General features: G+C 40.6%; 1 protein-coding gene across 4 annotated transcripts in view; it reads left to right on the top strand.

Moving 5' to 3' along the window:
* Window positions 1–19,197, top strand: part of foxp4 (forkhead box P4) — a 135,374-nt gene that overhangs the window by 70,699 nt on the left and 45,478 nt on the right. For all 4 annotated transcript variants that reach the window (XM_038298143.1, XM_038298145.1, XM_038298144.1 and 1 more), the window contains one exon: window positions 3,264–3,353. In XM_038298143.1, the coding sequence (XP_038154071.1) occupies window positions 3,264–3,353 (90 nt within the window). The remainder of the gene's footprint in view (window positions 1–3,263; window positions 3,354–19,197) is intronic.

The following is a 19,197-nucleotide window of genomic DNA, read 5'->3' as shown; positions in this document are numbered from 1 at the left end:
TTGCGCCAATGCCATTTTTTGGCCCCGATACTGATACCCGATACCTGGCTGTGCAGTATCGACTGATACCGATACCATCTTTGTGAAATTGATGTGTGTGTATATATTTGAAGAACTGCATACTACTTGGATGTAAAATAATTGCCATCGTGGCTTTGTCAAGCTGCTGCCTACCTTTGTGAAGCAGGAAAAAGACTAATACAAAGTGAATCCAGTAGAACTTTTTATTGCCTACCTGGAATGGGTGACAATAGTTGAATAAACTTTTGGATCTCAAAATTGCATCGGTGCCCTATTTGTTGGTACTCACTGATACCGATACCACCATTTTGGTTCCCCGCTCGATACTGGTATCGGTATCAGTGCAACACTAAATTCTACATCCACTCTACACTATGTATATTTCCTGTTTAGTATCTAACGGCATAAACTCTGGCTGTAGTGCTGCCACAATGCCTGACACCCTAAAACACTATCCCAGTTGTAACACGCAGTGCCCTGGACAGACTTTCGGGAACACTCATGGGTGAACTGTGTGTCGTCCACCGTTGGATGAGGGGTTGTAGACGATGAACAAGCTGGTCAAACCGACACATGGACACCCACAATCCTAGCTGGTTCCTGATTGTCCCTCTTGTGTTGTGGCGTGGAATAACAAAGCGCAGACTACGCTTCAAAATTGGGCATAAATCAAAAATATCTGCATCATACCTGCTACAAGCGAACACTGCTGGGGAGTATAACCAGCCCATTATTGTTCAACACTCGCTCACCATAATTGCTTCTGCCTGTTTACCAATTGTATGCATTACCAGTGATTTAAATCGGTCATATGATGTTGATATTCACATAAATGCTATATTTACTGACAAATTGAGCAAAGACATAGCTTACGAGAAAAGTAACAAATGCTGCAGCAGGATGACGTGATTTATCATAAAAACTTTGTATGTAACCAGTTATGGATGTATACATTTGAAAAATGTCAAATTATTGGACTATAAAGTTAATGATATAGAATATAGAATTTCATTTAGCCACTTTATGTCTTATCCTGGTGGTATTAGGACACAGTTACGGTTTACTGACAGTTAACTGCTGTGAATAAAGTTAGCATTGTTAGCTGTTTAGCTAATAGTTGGAAAAGTCTAGTTTTTCAGCCATAATTGAACCTTCATCCTGCGAATTCTTTCTCTCTTTTGTTTATCTTGTGAAACAGAACATTAACATCTTGCTCGTTCCTCACTGAAATTTGACTAATTAGTTGCTAAGCTTTACCATACTTTATGAAAACCACAATGGGCGTCTTTTAAAGAAATAGGTAGAAGCACATTCCTCCTCTTTATTTATTTAATTTTTTTTTTTACCCATTCTTGCCTTTGGGATATATATACATAAACACATCCATTGATACAAGCACAGGAGAGGAGACAGGCATCACCTCTGCTTTGGTTGTAGTGTTTATGAAAGCCATAAATGGCTCTTTAATATAGTGGTAATCAGGGTGGTAATTTGGGTGGAATTGTCCCTTATTGTTGCCAGACAGGCCTACTCAACTGCTGCCAACATACACTCACTCAGACACACACACACACACACACACACACAGAGAGACTGGCTCTCGGGCAGACAGGGTGTTTGAGGAGTAATTCACACCACATGCCAACAAACTGGGCGGTTGTGTTTGTCTGTGTGTACGTGTGCATAAGTTTGTGCCTGATTTAATGCTGAGGTCAAACCAGTAAAAGGGAGGGGCATTGTTCCCGCTTTTTTTTTGGTTTGTTTTGTTTTTGGTTAAAGTGGTAAAATTAATGTGTGTGTGTGTGTGTGCCGCCTGTGTGAGTTTCAATTAAGGTCTCGACGAAAGTAGCAAGTGTGCTAACTGCAGATGGTTTTCATCACTCTGGCTGCACAGCGAACTTCTCTCTCTCTTTCTTTTGGTCCCCCCCCCCCCATCCCCCATCCCCAAATGTCTAATCTCCCTCACACTTTTTTCTCTTATTAAACATTACTTAATGTACCTAAGCTTCTAATTTGACAATTTGTCCAATAACTTCTACGATACAGTCAGTTTTTTCTAGTTGTGAAATGATACTAGTGGTTAAGTAAGAGCTTCTGTGTTGGTATGGACTGTCTCTCAATCTGTCCGTTAATTTCTCAGACCCACACCCACACTCAGGGACTTTCATAAATCAATATTTACTAAGGAACCTTTCCCTTTTGAGTCACAGGAAGCAAATGTGCATCCTGCTGTCTCCCCTCTCTAACCCTCCGTCCTGAGTTTGCGTGTTCGTGTGTGTGTGCGCTTACTGTACGTGCAAAAACAGCACTGGTGTTATTAGATGGGTGTTTTCTTATTTTGTTTTCAAAAGCCTGGTCAAACATTCCCACAAGAAATGTTAAAAAAATAAAAATAAAAATACTGATGATGCATAATTTTACTTTTTAGTTAATTCCTTTGCAAGGGCCGTCAGGAAAGTGTCAAGGAAAAAGAAAAGGATGTGCTTAGAAAGCAGGGGAAATGGCTTAGTTTGCAGTATCGGTGCGGTTGAATCGGCAACACCCAGGAGCAGGGTGGAAGAATGGAAATGGAGCCGTAGTGTAGATGGACAGAACTGCAGGGCAGGCAGGGGGAGGAGGAGGAGGAGGTACGAGGAGTCGGAGCAGTGGTTAGTCACACAGCTCTTTCGGGTCTCATCAGGCCGAGCAGTTCCTTACATCACTGTGACAACACACAAACACAGTTCAGCGCAAGCATGAAGACGGGCTGACACACTTCTGTCTCCAGGGATGTGGAGAAGCCACTTTGCGGCGTCCTCAGAGGAAAGAGGGACAGGGGTTATGGAAGGTGGAGTAAACAGAGAGAAACACAGAAAAAGAGAATTAGAAGACAGGATTAATTCATATCGACAGTCTGAAGCCTGTTGAAATGCTCATCTGTGAAACTTTGAGGCATCCAGCACAACGAAAGGCTTCAATCCCTATCCTAGGGATCTTTGTTAATCTGTTGCCTCAAATTAAAGTGTCCAGTTTTTATATTAGCATGAAAATAAAATAAAATAAAAGCCTTTTGATGTGCTTTGTGGTACGTTGGTTTATTACTCAACATATCATTAAATTGGATTAAAGTTTGTGGTTCTATTGCTGCAGAATTGTGAAGAGAGATTGAATGAAACTACATTATTGTTACGCAAACTATATTTCTTAAAGTGGCTGTTTGGTACATGATTAACATCTGATTTTTTTTTTTTCATCTACTGCAGGCACTCCAGGCAGCCAGACAGTTCCTCCTCCAGCAGGCCTCTGGACTCAACTCCCCTGGCAGCAACGAGGTCAAGCAGAACCCTGTGCAGGTCAGAGCTCACACACATGGACGGGCGACCCTGAGAGTTCCTCTCTCCACTTCATGGACGTTATTTACCGGCTTCTGCATCGTCATTTTTCCACAGTCATCCTCAAAGATTAATCCTAAAACCACTCTTGTTGTTTGTGTGTGTGTGTTCTACTTCTCTTCCTCTCTCCCTCCGCCTGTGTGTGCTGGTTTGAGTGAATGAGGCTTTTGTAGTTTCTGGGTAGCGAGCTGTTTTCAGAGCTGAATACCACAGAAAGAGGAGACATTGAGGTTAGCCGGAGTGCAGGATCCCTGCTGAAATACACTTCAGCAGGCTGAACCGTTTACTAAATGTGTGTGTTCTTTAAATTTGTACAGTTTTTTTTACTGCGTCTCACATAAAGAGAGTGGGGCAATAGGTCTGTTGGAGCAGTAAGCAGTCTGGTTATTGCATTACGCCTCTCTTTATTATGTCACTTAACAAATAGATGGATCATCACATTGTCTGGGAGAGGGACTGAGGCTGGGAGTCTTTGTGTGCAGTAGCTAAAGAAATTAGAGGAAGGAAAAATAAAACTTGTAAAAATATAAATCATTGCATGTATTTGATGACAAAAAAAAAGGTTTTAGTTACCAAGTGACCTCTTGGAAATGGGCAAAGACTTCCCAATGACAAATAAGGGAAGATTAAAATCTGGCTTTTACTTAGAACCTGTGAATTGGATTTATGATGGAAGCATTATCTCTGAAATAAAATTTGTGCGTTTCTAAAAGAAAAAAAGATATTTAGTTTAGAAATATTCTTTATTGCAGGTTTCTTTATTTTATTAAAAAGTGAATTAAGGCGACAATACGCTAATGTTGCCGCCATGAACAGTTCCTCCTCTGGAAGATCTCCTGTTTGTCTGAGGAAGGCATTTCCACATAAACAGGACTAAATGCAGGTCAAACATGCATTTGGTTGACCTGCTTCATATCACGCCTCCTACATAAATGAAGCACAACCTTCCCCCTCATCCTCTTTTCCCAATCACACATACAGATACGTCTCTGCCCGTGCATCAACTCGCTCCGTCTCTGTCTTGTTTGTCCTGTTTGTTGCTGCCTGACCTGCAGAGCCTCTCTGCACTTGCAGGGCATGCAAGCGACAGCTCTGTTGTCTGAGCTGTCAGCTCATATCGCACCAACATAAACACACAGACACAGTTGGATTTACATGAGGGTGAGTGAGTGTTGGTGGTTGATCCCTCACAAAGCAAATGCAATCACTTTTATTGGGTTTTTTATTCTTATTCAGTTGCTTTTAAATGGGATTTTATTGTATTACTAATAGGGCTGAAATAATACATCAATGGCGGTTAATCAACTATTGAAATATTTGTCAATTAATTTAGAAACAAAGAGACCTCAAACAAAGAGACATAAAACATGCCATTAGTTAAAAGAGCAACTTGCTCAGAGCAATAATCATAAATGACTTTTGCAATTATTAATTAGTTAATCAAAAAAAAGAATCTACAAATTAATCGGCGAAAGAAATAGACATTAGTTGCAGGTTTGATTTTTTTAGTTATAAAAAAAAAACAATTATTTAAAGTCCTAACAGTACTCTGGGCCTTCATACTGTATCAGTGTTCAGATTAAAGGTCAATTAAAAAGGTCAAAGGTCGCTTCTATCACAGATTCAGGATTGTTTTTATGTTTAGGGCCTGATTTAAAATCAGATGTGATCATTTTTGGCAAATTCTGCATCTCTTTTACTCACAGATTTTAAATTCAGCTTTTATATTTTTTCCACAGTTAAAAATTAAGACATTGATCATATTAAAAGATATATTTCAGATGTCCCAATCCGAACTGCATTATCGGGCAAAAAAAAATTTAAAATAAAATAACAGTATCAGAAAATCCCGGCCTGCATCTCAAATCTCTGATTTAAACATTTAGATGGTTTAGAGTTTATATAGCTGATTGGTTGAAATGGGTCAGTTGTTTTCATACCTATTCATGTTGACTGTTGTTCTAATTTTTAGTAAAAAAAACCTGACCCAGCCTTGTTTTAATATCCCACAGTACATAAATGAATAATATATGATTCAGGCTCATATCATATCGACTCAGTACCTGTCAATACTGAATGCTGTGATAACACTATCATATTAAATTTAACGAAAAACCCTATTTATACTATACATGTGACATCTGATTCACTGTTTAGATTAGTAAATCAAAGGTTAATTGATATTGAATAAACAGGAAACTTAGGGAATTATTTTTCATTCCATTGTTTTCTTATTAGAATAACAAGAACAAAAACTCCTATATTAGCAGTTTTCCCCATTATACTGGTTAGCTTTAGCAGCCTGTGAATTATTTTAAGGTAAATATAATCTGATTCATTACATTTTTAACAACCCCTACTTTGCCTGATCAAGCATTCCCCTAACAGTAAACAAACTCCTTAATAATTCATTGAACATAACAGTTGTTTTTTTTTGTGATGAACTTGGTTTTCTATTATTTGCTGAGTGAATTAAAATTACTGATATCTGTGCAAAATAAAGTACACACTGAGCTCCTTTACTTAAAGGTATAGTGGAGGGTTATTGTGAATTTTTGAAAAAAGACCCGCCCTCTCTACTTTAAAAAAGAAATGCACATGCAGAACCCTGTACTCGCTCCTGAGAGGGAATGCCTATTAAACTCGTGTGAGTGCGTGCACGAGCCCATTACTCCTTGTGCACGCTCTGTTTAAAAGTTGCTGTTTGCATCGATCATACAAGCTTACTTTCCAAAGGAAGATTTGCAATAAGGATGGCCTAACGTAAACATACGTCACCAGAATGATTGACAGTTAGGAGGACCACTTATTTAGATGATCCACCCGGAAAAATAACGTCCTCCACTATACCTTTAAGTAAAAAAGTTAAGGTTTTAAATTTCACTTTAGTACAACACTGGTGAAAAGTTTTTGCCTTCATGACTTTATAAAAACATGTTTTTGTCAAAATAGTTCTCTGAAAAGAAAACAGCTTGATTGTCCTCTTTTGTTCACCGTGTTTCTCTAGAGAGACCATAAAAATCTGATCCATCATCTGCATTATTTCCCATCCTCAAAGAAAAAAGTGACTAGTGAACATCGGGGTAAATGAAGCAGACATTTAATGTGGTCATTTCTAAAGGTGAAAGTAAGCCACAGTGCAGTGGCACACATCTGGATCAAAATGGCCGCCCCCAAGTTGGCTCCTGCTGCGCTACTCTCACACATGCAAATGAGCCTCAGCCAATAATGAGATATTTAGGAGCTTGATAATTAGATTTCTCTCTCTCTCTCTGAGGGGGAACGGCAGAGACAGACTGAACAGGAAGACTTTCCTTTTTCCTGTGTCTCGACTTCTCTGGAGAAACCTCCGTCTGCATTGACAGGCGCCCGCCTACTACTCCATACCCCCCCTCCACTCCCTCCCTGCCACTCTCCCAAATCATATTTCTTTTCTTTTTTTCATAATAGAGGGGAGGATCTGAGCGGAGAGCAAAAGAAACTCAGTGATTGTATCTTCTATTTGATTGGTTGCTCAAAAAAGGTTTGGCTGACTGTGAGAGATGGTATCAATCTACTTTGTGAGTGTGCACATCTGTGTGCACGTCTTGTATTGTCACAGGTCATGTGCAGGAGAAATTCAACAATGGCACCAGAATAGATGAGGACTTGCAGAGAAATGACACTGTGGGCTGACAAATTCCTGCCACTGTTGCTAAAAAAGAACGTCTTTTTCAAAAGTGGTTATTTGCGAAATCCTTGGAGGTTTGTTAGAGGGGATTAGTGAACAAATAGCATCAGGAAGAAAAAAACAAGGAACACAGGAGACAGATGAGAGAGAAACTTGTGGGGTAGGTTAAAAGCAGGAAAAGACTATCAAACAATATTCCCACGTCAGACAGAGGACGACTGTTGAATCAATCATCTATGAAAGGACTAGGGGTGTGGGAAATAATCGTTTTGGCGATATATCGCGATATTCGGCTGTCAGATATAATACCGATCTTTCCTTCTTAGTATTTATTTTGAAAAATAAAACATGTTAACCTAAAACACTGAGGCACCGCTGCACCGCCACTCTGGCAGTTAGCGCTGTGGAGCTCTTTTGCTGTGCAGCGCGGCGCCATTTCTGCAGTTCAAGCACTCACAATGGAAGAAGTGGAGTGACTCAAACCCCAAAAAACATTAATACCAAAATAACTAAATGATTTATATCTTCTAATGAACATATACAGCACCTGCTTTTTTTGTATCTATTCATTTGATTTTGATAGCTGGGAAAAGTATTGAAATATATAGTAAAATTGCAATATCGTGATAATATCGTATTGTGACCCAAGTATCGTGACATATATTGTATCGCAACACCCATGCCAATACTCACCCCTTGAAAGGACAGTAAAAAAACTATATAACAGTATAACGTATCGTTATATACAGTATAACAAATATATAAAACATATAAAACGGTTTTAATGGAGGACAGCAGCCTTATTGCTTATCTTAAACATCCAGAGCATGGGTCCCAGTGAATATGACACTTTCAATAACACTTTAAAAAAAACTTTCTTCTTAAAGTAAAAATTCACTACAGATTCAGGCAGCGAAAGTACAGATTATAGTTCTGCACTCATTGCGCCCTAAGCAACAGCATTTTGGTATTCTTGTTGTAAATTTCTAATACTTTTTCTCCTACTGTGGGCTTTAAGAATGTTTCACATCAGATTCGACAAATGTTTAGTAAATTAACCCCATGAACCTGATGCTGTCCACCTGTGTCTGAGTGACAGTGTAAATCTGGATAATTACTTTCCAAATAAGGCCATATATACCTCCGACTTTCCACGCTGTCAAAATGTATTAATTCAGAAATGGCTTTAAAGATGAAGAAGAAAAACTTTACTGGTTTGGAGGTCGAGGTTCTGCTGACTGAGAGCTGAGCAGCAGAATTAAAGGACCAGTAAAAGCAAATTTAAAAAGAATGAATTTGTTCGCACGAAAGCTTCTTGCATGAGGCCCATTGTCTGGAATCTGACGCTGTCGTCTACGTAAAGAAGAAATATAACAGATGGGTTGAGTCATTATTAGGGGTCAAGCCCTACTTTGTAAGTGCGTCTGCTCACTATTTAATGCCACATATTGTATCGCCAAATTTTTATCAGTTCACATCTTTATGGCAGGACACCAAAGGAGTAATCCAGGGGGCTTTTGATACAGATGACCAAGCCATCTTAGCTGATGATCGAGATCTGCCTGTTTTTCAGTGTAGTCCTGTTTCTCTGACTGTGACTGGCTGGATGTGCTCTTTTCATCCTGATACATGGGGGTTGGCTAAGAGCTCGTCTGCCTGGATGGGGCCGCATATACAGTTGCCATTGTAACTCTGCTTCTCTCCTTGAACCCCAGTCGGCCTCTGCAGATGGCCGCTCACACTGAGCCTGGTTCTGCCGGAGGTTTCTTCCTGTTCAAAGGGAGTTTTTCCTCTCCACTGTTGCTACAAGCATGCTTAGTTTGAGAGATTTCCTTCGAATCAATGAGTCGATGCAATCAACTGGTTTTCCTTGGATAGAAAACTTTAAATCAATTTGACTGTATGATGTGGTTGAATTGTAAAGTGCCTTGAGATGACATGTGTGGTATTTTGGCGCTATAGAAATAAACTGAATTTAATTGAATTAAATACCTTATATCAATAAAGTATGGCAGTTATTAAAGTAATGGATAGGTATATGCATCTCTTTTTTTTACCTAGGCATTTTAGGGTTTATCAAGACTTTTTTATGGATTATATGATTACTCCTGAACAGTATCTAAGTATAAAAATCCAAATGCCACTCCTTTATTTCAGAGACAGACTTGAACATGATTGTTTACAGGAAAAAGATATGGGTTCTATTTTTTTTTCAATACTACTGTACCTGTCTGGGGTGTGCTCTAGTTTTGATGCAATGGAGAAGCACCAATCACATGGATGGATGGATGTTAGGTGTTTAAATTAGTAAGATAAATATTGGCGATTTGATATTTTTCACGATATCTGCGTCACGATAACATTTATCCCAATGTATCCTGATACAGTAATAAAGACGATATGTTTTTATGTTATCGTTACTCGGCGGGAAACCTCACCAGATCTTGTTGTTGCTTTGCTGCGGCTGGTGCTGAGCCACTAAATAATATGCACTGTGCTGCCACCTAGCAGCTGAAGGTTTAGGAGTCGTGTAAAAGTAAGAAAATAAAATAACTGTTTGGGTAAAGGTATGTTTCTATACTTAAGATTAGTGTTGCACTGATACCAGTATTGGATGAGTCCCCGATCCAGCACTAAAACGGTGGTATTGATATCGAAGAGTACAAACAAATAGGGCACCGATACCATTATGAGAGCCAAAATTATTTTCAACTATTGTCACCCATTCCAGGTAGGCAATAAAAAGTTCTACTGGATTCACTTTGTATTAGTCTTTTTCCTGCTTCACAAAGGTAGGTAGCAGCGTGTCAAAGCCATGATGGCAATTATTTTACATCCATGTAGTATGCAGTTCTTCATATATACACACATACATCAATTTCAAACAGGTGGTATTGGTATCTGCCAATACTGCACAGCCAGGTATCGGGGCCAAAAAATGGCATCAGCGCAACACTACTTAAGATCCATTTTTATGTATTTTGAATGATCGTTAAATTAAATACTGTGAATTTTGACAGAATCATTTTTTGTTACACCTCAAATGGATGTTTTTTTGAAATTGAAAAAGCTTTTCCCATCTTGTGTATAGATATATCCCTCAGCAGAATTGACACCATTTCAGGCTTTAGATTTATTTTGTCTTAGATTTGTTATTATTGGCCACTATCACCCTAATTGCAAGTGGCATGATTGCTACTTAGAGAATGTGTGGGTAGTAGCCGGCTGGCAGAGGGAGCATTTTGTGGATTATCCTGCATGATATGTACAACCTGCCTCGCATTCCCCACAATGGACACCCTCACACAAGCCGACACATATGCAGCACTTGGCAGGCACATGGTTGGCACACTTAACAAGCTGGCACTTTGCACACATAGAGATTAAGGCACGTGCTTGGCCATGGCCCATACGTAAGTAATTGAATAGCGTGGTGTCCTGTTTTCATGTATTATTGAGGAGCTCGTTTAATTAGGAAAAAAAATTAAAAGGCTCATTAGGCTTATGTTAATTAGCTTGGCTCCCTGCTCTCTGGAGAGGGCTTACACCGGCCCAATGGGATGGAGGGAGAGGAGGGGCACAGGAGGAGGCAAGGGGGAGAAAACAAAGTCATGCCTTTCTTAAATCCCACTTTTTTTTGTTTTTGTTTTTTTATATATTTAATTTTATGTGATTCTTTTCTCACAGTTGCTTTTATTAATCTTTCTGCATTGGACTTTTTTTTTTTTTGCTCAAAGCTATTGCAAGAAAGAACAAAACAAGTTTAGGCAAAGTTCAAAGCTTTCTGAGAAATCAATAAAATGATGCGGAAGAAAGAGTTTGCAGTTCTCCAGAGTCTATGGAACTAAAAAACTTCCTCTCCTTGTCCCATTTTTTATTTTCTTTCAAAGTGCTTTTTTTTCCCAAAACCATTCCTTTTGTCCACTTAATGAAAGTGCTGAGCTGGCAGTTTCTCTGATTTGATGTGGAGGGAGCTGCATCTACTGCTGGCTGTGTTGGGTGTGCAGTTATGGTATCCTGACAGTTTGTGAAGGGTGCATGAGCCCTCGCTGAATTGGGTTCGACTCTGGACTGAGGCCTTGGGCAGACAGGCTGGAGAGGAAAGGTTTGGGTCTGGCCACTCAAGTGTGAAAGTCTTATTTTGAGATTTGAAACATGAGTGAAATCAGTAATGAAATATGGTCAATAACGGCCTCACACTTCCCAATGAAGCGCCCTGGCTGTGTGTGGGTCTGAAAGCGTGTTGTCATTTTTATTCTGAGGCACTGGGGCGTTAGATGGAGGGAGGCAGCAGCAGAGGATGGGGGGTGAGTAGGGGAGGAAGGGGGAGGGATTATCCACTTGAACTTTCTGGCCTTTCACTGTCTTCACCCTGTTTTTTTTTTTGTCCTTTTCTCTTCTTTCATCTGTCCCCTGTCAAAGCTGGAATTGGTGCCTTGATTTTAGTTTTACATTAGGAGGTCATCATTGGAGGAATCCACGTCTGTTTTACTGTTTGTCCGCCTCACATCCTTAATGATTGATAAATATAACAGAATTTTATAGAAGTTGAACCCTAGTACCAGGTCTGGATCGACTCCTTTCCAGATTTTTTACCCATTTTCATTTAATCCATCTAGTTTATGACTCTTCTACTTCAAAATGCTAATTTTTTTCAGTCATATTTAGACTTTATTGTCTATTGCACAACCATTTCTTTCCTAATTCCATTTATTAATACTATTATTGGATAATTCTTACATTTTCCAATTATCCCAAATAACAAACAAAGCATTTTTTCTAATCTCACATTTATGTTGGCTCAGATAAAGAAACATCAGTCAGCAAAAAGACAAACCTAAAATGTTTGAAGACTGAAGCTGTAGAAGGCCTGTTTCCTAGGGAGCCTCACCTGTGCTCTCGCCTCAGTGTCCCCAGGAGTAATGTGGCCCCTGCCCTGCTTCAGATTATCAAGAGGAGGCTGCTTACTGCACACAATGGGGCCCCTTCTTCACTTTCCACAGTGGCGGTGGCCCTGAGCTCCAAACACCACTCTTAGCTCAGTGGGAAACTCCTCCGCTGTCTAGTTTCCACTTAAATATTTGTCTCATCTGCTTCTCTGGTCCCCCCTCTCGCTCCCGACCCGTTTTCTCTCCTTTCATTTCTCTGCATAAATGAGCACAGACTTGCTGTTTACCTGCAGGGGCACACAGATGGAGGCTGTGATACTGATGATAGCTGCTGAACAAACAAATCCTCAACCAACAAGAATCATTTACAAGTCAAGGAGCCACACAACGAGAGTACAAACCGATACAGGCGGTATGAAAGATGCCAAACAGATGGTGCATCAGGACAGCCTTTCTCCTCATAAGCTGTCAGATTCGACCAAAACACAGCAATGGTTTTATATTCTTGGTAGCTTTGAGGGAAGGTGCCTCTAAAGAATCACATCCAGATGTAGGTGTGTGTTTTAGTGTATCTATGACAGTCAGGTTGTTTGGAGAGTCAGTGGGTTCCTGTGAGGTGCTAATGCTCAGTGACAAGGATAAACAGCGCTGGGCTTTGCTCCTTCCAAGGTAGGGGGTGAGGAGGAGGAGGAGGAGGAGGAGGATGGTGTCAGGCTCTCTGCTCCTCTGGCTCTCTCCTTGTCATTTTTTCAATTATTCCTCTTTCCTGTGTGTCCCCATAGACCCCAAAGGCAGAGGCTGCATCATTTAAACCCAGAGTCTGTTTAGATTCATAGCTTCCTCTCTTCTCACCGTTCCCTGATTCTCTGCCATCGCGTACACAATTCAACGGCTTATCACTGTAGAGTGGTTACCTGAGAAAATAAATACATGCATCTCCATTAAACCCCTTAGCACTTGATGGCCTAGTCCCATCCTCAGGACCTGATCATCACGGTTCCAAAAAACTGCAGTAGACCACCCAATGTGCTGATGAAGGTTCTCAGTCATCCAGGTCGTAGTCATCCCGTAAAAATTCAAAAATATCCACTGGACTTGGATTTCAAGATTTGAAGACGTTTCGCCACCTCTCCAGGAAGCATTTGAATTGAGAAAGCTTCCTGGAGAGGTGGCGAAACGTCTTCAAATCTTGAAAACCAAGTCCAGTGGATATTTTTGAATTTTTACGGAATAGACCACCCAATGTTCACTGGTTCCATAATAGACATAGAGCAATGTAGAGTTTAATATATTGTTATTTTTGTCATCCTTTTTCTAGTATTACCAGCAGCTGATACATTCATGCGTTGGTCGGTTCACAAGTGTCTCTAGATCACGGGAAGCACATGCATTGTAACTCCTTCCATTTGCTATTCATTGTTTGGATTTTATTTAAACGTTTGCAACTTTGGTTCTGTTCAATTTGGTCATGTGACTGGAGGAAGAAAATACAATATCGCCTTAAGAAATGTATTGGTTAAGGACCTTTTAGGCTGATTTATACTCAGAAACCAGCTCGTCTGTGTGCGTGTCGCAGTTAACACAGAAATCTACATCCGCTCTACACTATGCGTATTTCCTGTTTGGTACCTTACCGGCTTGTTGTGTTTGTATGACCGCCATTGTGGAAAACGACTCGTGAAGATGGACCAGTTAGCGAAGAGCGAGGTGCACGAGATCGCTGGGAACCTTTTTCCACCTGGATCCCAGCTCTTTTTCGCCCTCATGTCCCTCTGTGGACGCACTATATGCCCCCACTTCCTCACCGCCTCGGCCGTATCTCGACCCACAGCTAGTTCCTGATTGTCCCTCTTGCATTGTGGCGTGGAATAACATAGCGCAGACCACACTTCAATAATTAGCATAAATCAAAAATATCTGCAACAAGCTCATTGCGACACACGGCTGCAGGAGGATAACCAGCCCTTTAGACTGACGTATACATAGTTGGTATTGGCATTAGCTTTAAAATTCCTGCATGGGTTGACTCCTGTAAAGGGCGAAATAGAGTAAAAAAGTACAAATCTTATTTTTTAATTTAGCTACATTTAAAAAATAATGTTTTTCAATCTAAATTTAATACTTTAATGCTTATAAAATGCACAAGAACCTAAGAAAATGAGCTAAATATTATTATTACCCTTGTAATATTTAGAATTGTATCTCATTAGCAAAGATTTTTTTAAGAGATAAGACCTCTGTCATTTAACATTCTTTAAAATATATTTTATTTAAAAAGTGCACAATGAGAATAATTTCTGCTCATCTCAGTAACCAATAGATCCTACTTCTTTTTCAGTCTTTCTGAATGCTGTTTTCATGTTTCATTGGTTTATCTTTAGGTCCTTGAGGTTGGAAGGCCTTTTTCCAATCACCCTAATTTTAGGTCCCTTTAAGTGTTTTCTATAAGATTTAAGTCAACACTCTACGCTCAGACTTGTCTTACTGACAGAAAAGACTTTAAAACGGGACTTCCTCCAACATGTGAAGACATATCTAAGCTTTATATTAGAGATGAATCAACATGAGATGTTTAGAGTTAGTTTCAGTGCGATTCCTCACCCTGACTTGGATCATCTATTGAATTTGGTGGATGAACAAATAACCTGTTGAAATGTACCAGTGTTTAATGCTAATCTAATGAAGGGTGTGGATTTTATTAGGATAACAGACTCTATAGGAAGGTGCAAACAGCTTTCTTGATTTTCTTTCGACTGCAGACATTTTGACCTGTTTATCCTGTCCGCTGACTGGACTGATATCAGGCAGCAATCCCTCATCCCCTCTCTGAGTGGCTTCCCTCCCAGTTAGACTGAAAAGTCATCAAGGGAGAAAAGAGATGAAACCTCATTGAAATGCAAGTAACATTCCCCGATTTCTCTCTCCTCTCTCCTCGGGGACTTCATGCCTTTCTCTTCCTTCTCCTTCCCATCTTTCTGGTCTCTCCCTGACTCCCTCTTCCCTGCCTTTGTTAATCAGTTAAACTCCCTCTTCAAACACCCCTCTAATTACTCCTCGGCTCTCTGTAAACGACAGGGCTGTCTCCTCGCTCTCTCTTCTCCTCCCTCCCTCCCTCAGCTCCCTCCATCCATGGCAGGGGTTAACCTCTGTCAGCCACTGACCCCTCTGAAGTGTGAGTCTGCCCGTGCGCCGTTAGAAGGCTTTGCGACTTTTTTTCTTGCATTGTTAATGACGTGAGTGGCTTTTTTTTCTTCATTCTTTTATCTTCCGGTTTGACTAAATATGGTGCAGGACTGCGACTTCTCACCTGTGTGTCAGCGTTGGGATGCCTGGACGTCTGCATTCTGCTCTTCTAGAGAACCTGCTCGGTTATTTCTGCTTGACAGCTCAAAACACTTCTCTTATCTTCCACCCATAATTTCTCAACACATCCTTTTCTTTCCTGCTCACAACAACCTCCCCTCTCCCACCTTACCTCTCTCTTCTCTTCCCACTAATCTACCACGCATCTCTCTCTTTTAAATTAACATGCAACATGAAAAAACATGGACGACAGCGGCGGGAGGGGGGGTAGAAAAAATTTAATGCATTTAATAAATCGCTGACTTCAAATCACCCTGCTTTTCAGACTCTCCCTATTCACAGTCCAATGAAAGGGGAGAAATCATTCACCAGGAGAGACAAAGCCGAATGAAAATATAATTCTGCATTGTGAGGCGCTTTTGTCCTGGCCCGTCAAATCGCTAATGGTGAGGCTTTTGTTTTGCGCCGGGGCTCTGAGGCTGGCGGTGTCGTATGGCGGTGGCAACGCATGCCCCATAATCACAACGCTTTGTGATATTAGATTATAGGGGCAATTAATGGCGTCAAACCTTAACGACTCAACATTCAGCCCACCGCCGCGCACACACTCCAACGGCTCCTGCACATGTGGCTCCGGCGTCGCAGGGTAATCCAACACACAGAAAAAAGGTGCTATAACTCCAGTAATTATTACGCCTCTGACTTGAAAATGTCAATGGTGGTGTGTATAAAATAGGATGTATGAGTAGTCGGCGAGGAAGAATGGGATGCACAAGAGCAATTAATTACAGCTTTTCATTTGGCAGCCTAGACTGACAAGGCCTGGCGGCGGGGGCAAGCTGGCATGACGCCAAGCGGCACCCATCACCACCTCTGTCTTCCTCGCTGACACCCCACAACCCTCCACCTCCCTCGTCTGTTCCTTACCAACTGCCATAACGCCAAAGGGTCGCACCTTTCACCTCGCTTTGACTCCCACCTTGCAGCCACACAGCAGAGCTTCTTTCAAAAACAGTCGCCTCTTGGTCCTTAAATGGAAAATTTAGTTATCTGGATTATGATACCCCAAAATAAACCTTGTTGAAACCTTTTTTCCATGTGAATGAAGTCTCAAACATTTTTCATTTCATCTCAGCCTTAATTAAAGCCGGGCATAAACTACGATTTTTTCAATCGTCGCACGCAGCTACAGCTCACCCTGTGCAACGAAACCGCAGGGTTTAAAAGTTCACAGCTCACCATGTATGTTCTCACACTGTGCAACCCGATGCTCTGATGCGACCTACCTGCTCACCCTGTACGTCTAAAAACTACGTCGGACTCAGCTCAGCAGTGACTTGGAGCCACTCGGACTTGTCTATCCGGAAGCCAAACCAGTAGAAGAGTGACATGAAGCTCACTAGAGTGAAACATGCTGCCTTGGCAATTTGTGCAATTTTGTTTCCTGAAAGCCCTAAAAAGAAAAGGTGATGCCATATTGTGACAAAGACATGGCTGAGAACAAGTGGCTTTTACAGAATTTTACAGAAAGAACTCAATTTCACTCGCACACCCGCCATTCTTCTGTGTTTTAGTCCGAGGGGAAGAAGAAGAAGAATCGTTGTTTGCCCACTGAGCGATTTGCCCACGTCCACCTCACGTCAGCTGACTGAATTTCAAACATTCGATTTTCTCCCGACCTCACCATTCCTGATCAGGAGGTGGTCATGAGAGCCATGCTTGTAACAACAGTGGAGAGGAAAACTCCCTTTTTAACAGGAAGAAACCTCCAGCAGAACCAGGCTCAGTGTGAGCGGCCATCTGCTGAGGCCCACTGGGTCTGGGTTCAAGGAGACAGAAGCAGAGATACAGAAAGCAACTTTAAAAGGCGGCACCATCCAGGAAACACACAGCCAGGCAGACGAGCTCTGAGCCAGCTCCCATGTCTGAGGATGAAGAGAGCACATCCAGCCAGTCACAATCAGAGAAACAGGACAACACTGAAAAACAGGCAGATCTTCAACATCTACATATAAACAACGGTGTTTAAAGTACTGATACTGCAGTAAAAGGGTCCCTTACAGATTAGAACACAGTAACTTATATTTTATCAACTTTGCATTGAAAACCTGGACAACATTTAGACACATTTATCAAGGGATGTGAATACTTTTGCATAACACTAGATATGTGCACTACGGTCCAGGACATCTGCTGCTTATCACTGGTCCATCCGTGAGAACCATTTTTTTCCATTTTCACCATCAAACTGAGGACTGGTTGTAGGACAGTTTTCCTATCCTCATTTCATGTTTTGCGATTGGGTTTAGGAACAAGGTGTGAATGGAGTTAAGGTTAGGTATGCAGTGGTAATGGTTTGGCTTATTGTCAGGATTAGGGCCTTAGGGATGAAATAATGATTTAGTCATTTATTAATCCTTAACTGCTGTATGCAGATTGAAGTATTTTTTACATAAAAAAACTCCTCAAGTGACAGTTGATTTTCTGTGTAAAATCTTCTTTAAAGCAGTTTTGTCATCTGATTATTAATTGATTACTTAATAAAATAAGCGTTTAGCTAAATAACCTCTAGCTGCAGCCCTATAGGTTACAGAAAGGGTGAGAAATGTCCATAAATCAATGGAAGTCATTGCTGGTTGACAAATGAGCTTCACTGTATGTAGCTAGATGAGGATGAGTGGCAGCTGGTAACGAGGCAGCTGGTATTTATAGCTGGTATTTATAGAGTCAATTTGACTCTTTATAGATGTAATCTAACAGTAATGGTTCACCTCTGTTTCCCTCTTAGTTTCTTCCACCCGCTCCGGTGTTTGGGAAATGAGCAGCTCCTCAGTAAAGCTGCTGTTTTATCTCAAATAAACACATATATTCACTTATAAACACCATAATACAGATTGATAACTTGTATCTTTTGAAGTAGTAATCTCTTTTTTTATCTTTAAGGTATTTTCCTAACTAAAATACTTCCATCCTTTGTTCCGTTTTTTAACTTTACTCTTTCACTTTTGTTGCTCCGCGAGTTATTGAACAGAAAAGGGCTTAGTCAGCAGGATTCCTGCTCCTTTTTTTCCCCTTTTCTTTCTTTTTTTTTTATCCAATTGCAGTCTCAGTTTCAGATTTGTGCAGTAAGCTTTCCCCCAGAGTTGTTGTTTGTAATCAGATTAGCATCTCTGCATGTTTCTGTGTCCAATGCAAGAACATAAAGGAGGGTTTGCACAACACCATCTGCAGTTAAAAAAAAAAATCCCAACTCTGTAATGTCTTCCCGTCTCTCTGCCTCTTTACGTGCCTGCAGCTCTAATCTGATGAGATACTCATCTCATCAGATACGCAACTTTGTTGTTCCTTTTTCCTCTCTCAGCTGGGTCAGGGAGAGAATCGACGACAGTCGTAATCATGTGTTTATAAAAGCAGATAAGGTTTTATATTTTATTGGTAGATTGCATATCTGTCCTTTCTTCTCTGGCAGCAGCGATGGAAATTGGAGTTTTCTTCTTTTTTTTTTTTTTTATACAATGCCAGCCTTGTTGCAGGAAAATGTCAACAGCGTGAATGTGTTTTACTGCGTCTCTCTATTTGTCTTTATCTGATGTTGCCAGTTTTTTTTTTCTTCCTGAGTGACAACAGAGAACATGAGAGAACACACCTCCCTGGCTTACCTGCCCATACCGGCCTACAGTATATCCAGATTGTACTGCAGGCTGTTTATTTTAAGTTGAGCATTCAGCGGGCACAGTCATGTCTAAGGCTTCCTGCACCAACAGAGGCTTTTTAACACAAAAGTTCACCTCATACGGATTAATTTCCTCTCGTTTTGCATGTTAATATAAATATTAGGATGCTTTTAACATGGGATTCTCTACGGAGTGACTTTGGTTCTATTATTGTTGCAGCAAAGAACATGTTTTGTAAATGGAATTTTGAAACAGATGCAAAACATAAA

This window comes from Cyprinodon tularosa, unplaced genomic scaffold (genome assembly GCF_016077235.1).
Source record: "Cyprinodon tularosa strain WSP-4 unplaced genomic scaffold, ASM1607723v1 ctg40, whole genome shotgun sequence".
NCBI classification, from domain to species: domain Eukaryota; kingdom Metazoa; phylum Chordata; class Actinopteri; order Cyprinodontiformes; family Cyprinodontidae; genus Cyprinodon; species Cyprinodon tularosa.
The sequence above is the reverse complement of the archived record's forward strand: the minus strand, read 5'-3'. Positions and strand labels throughout refer to the sequence as shown.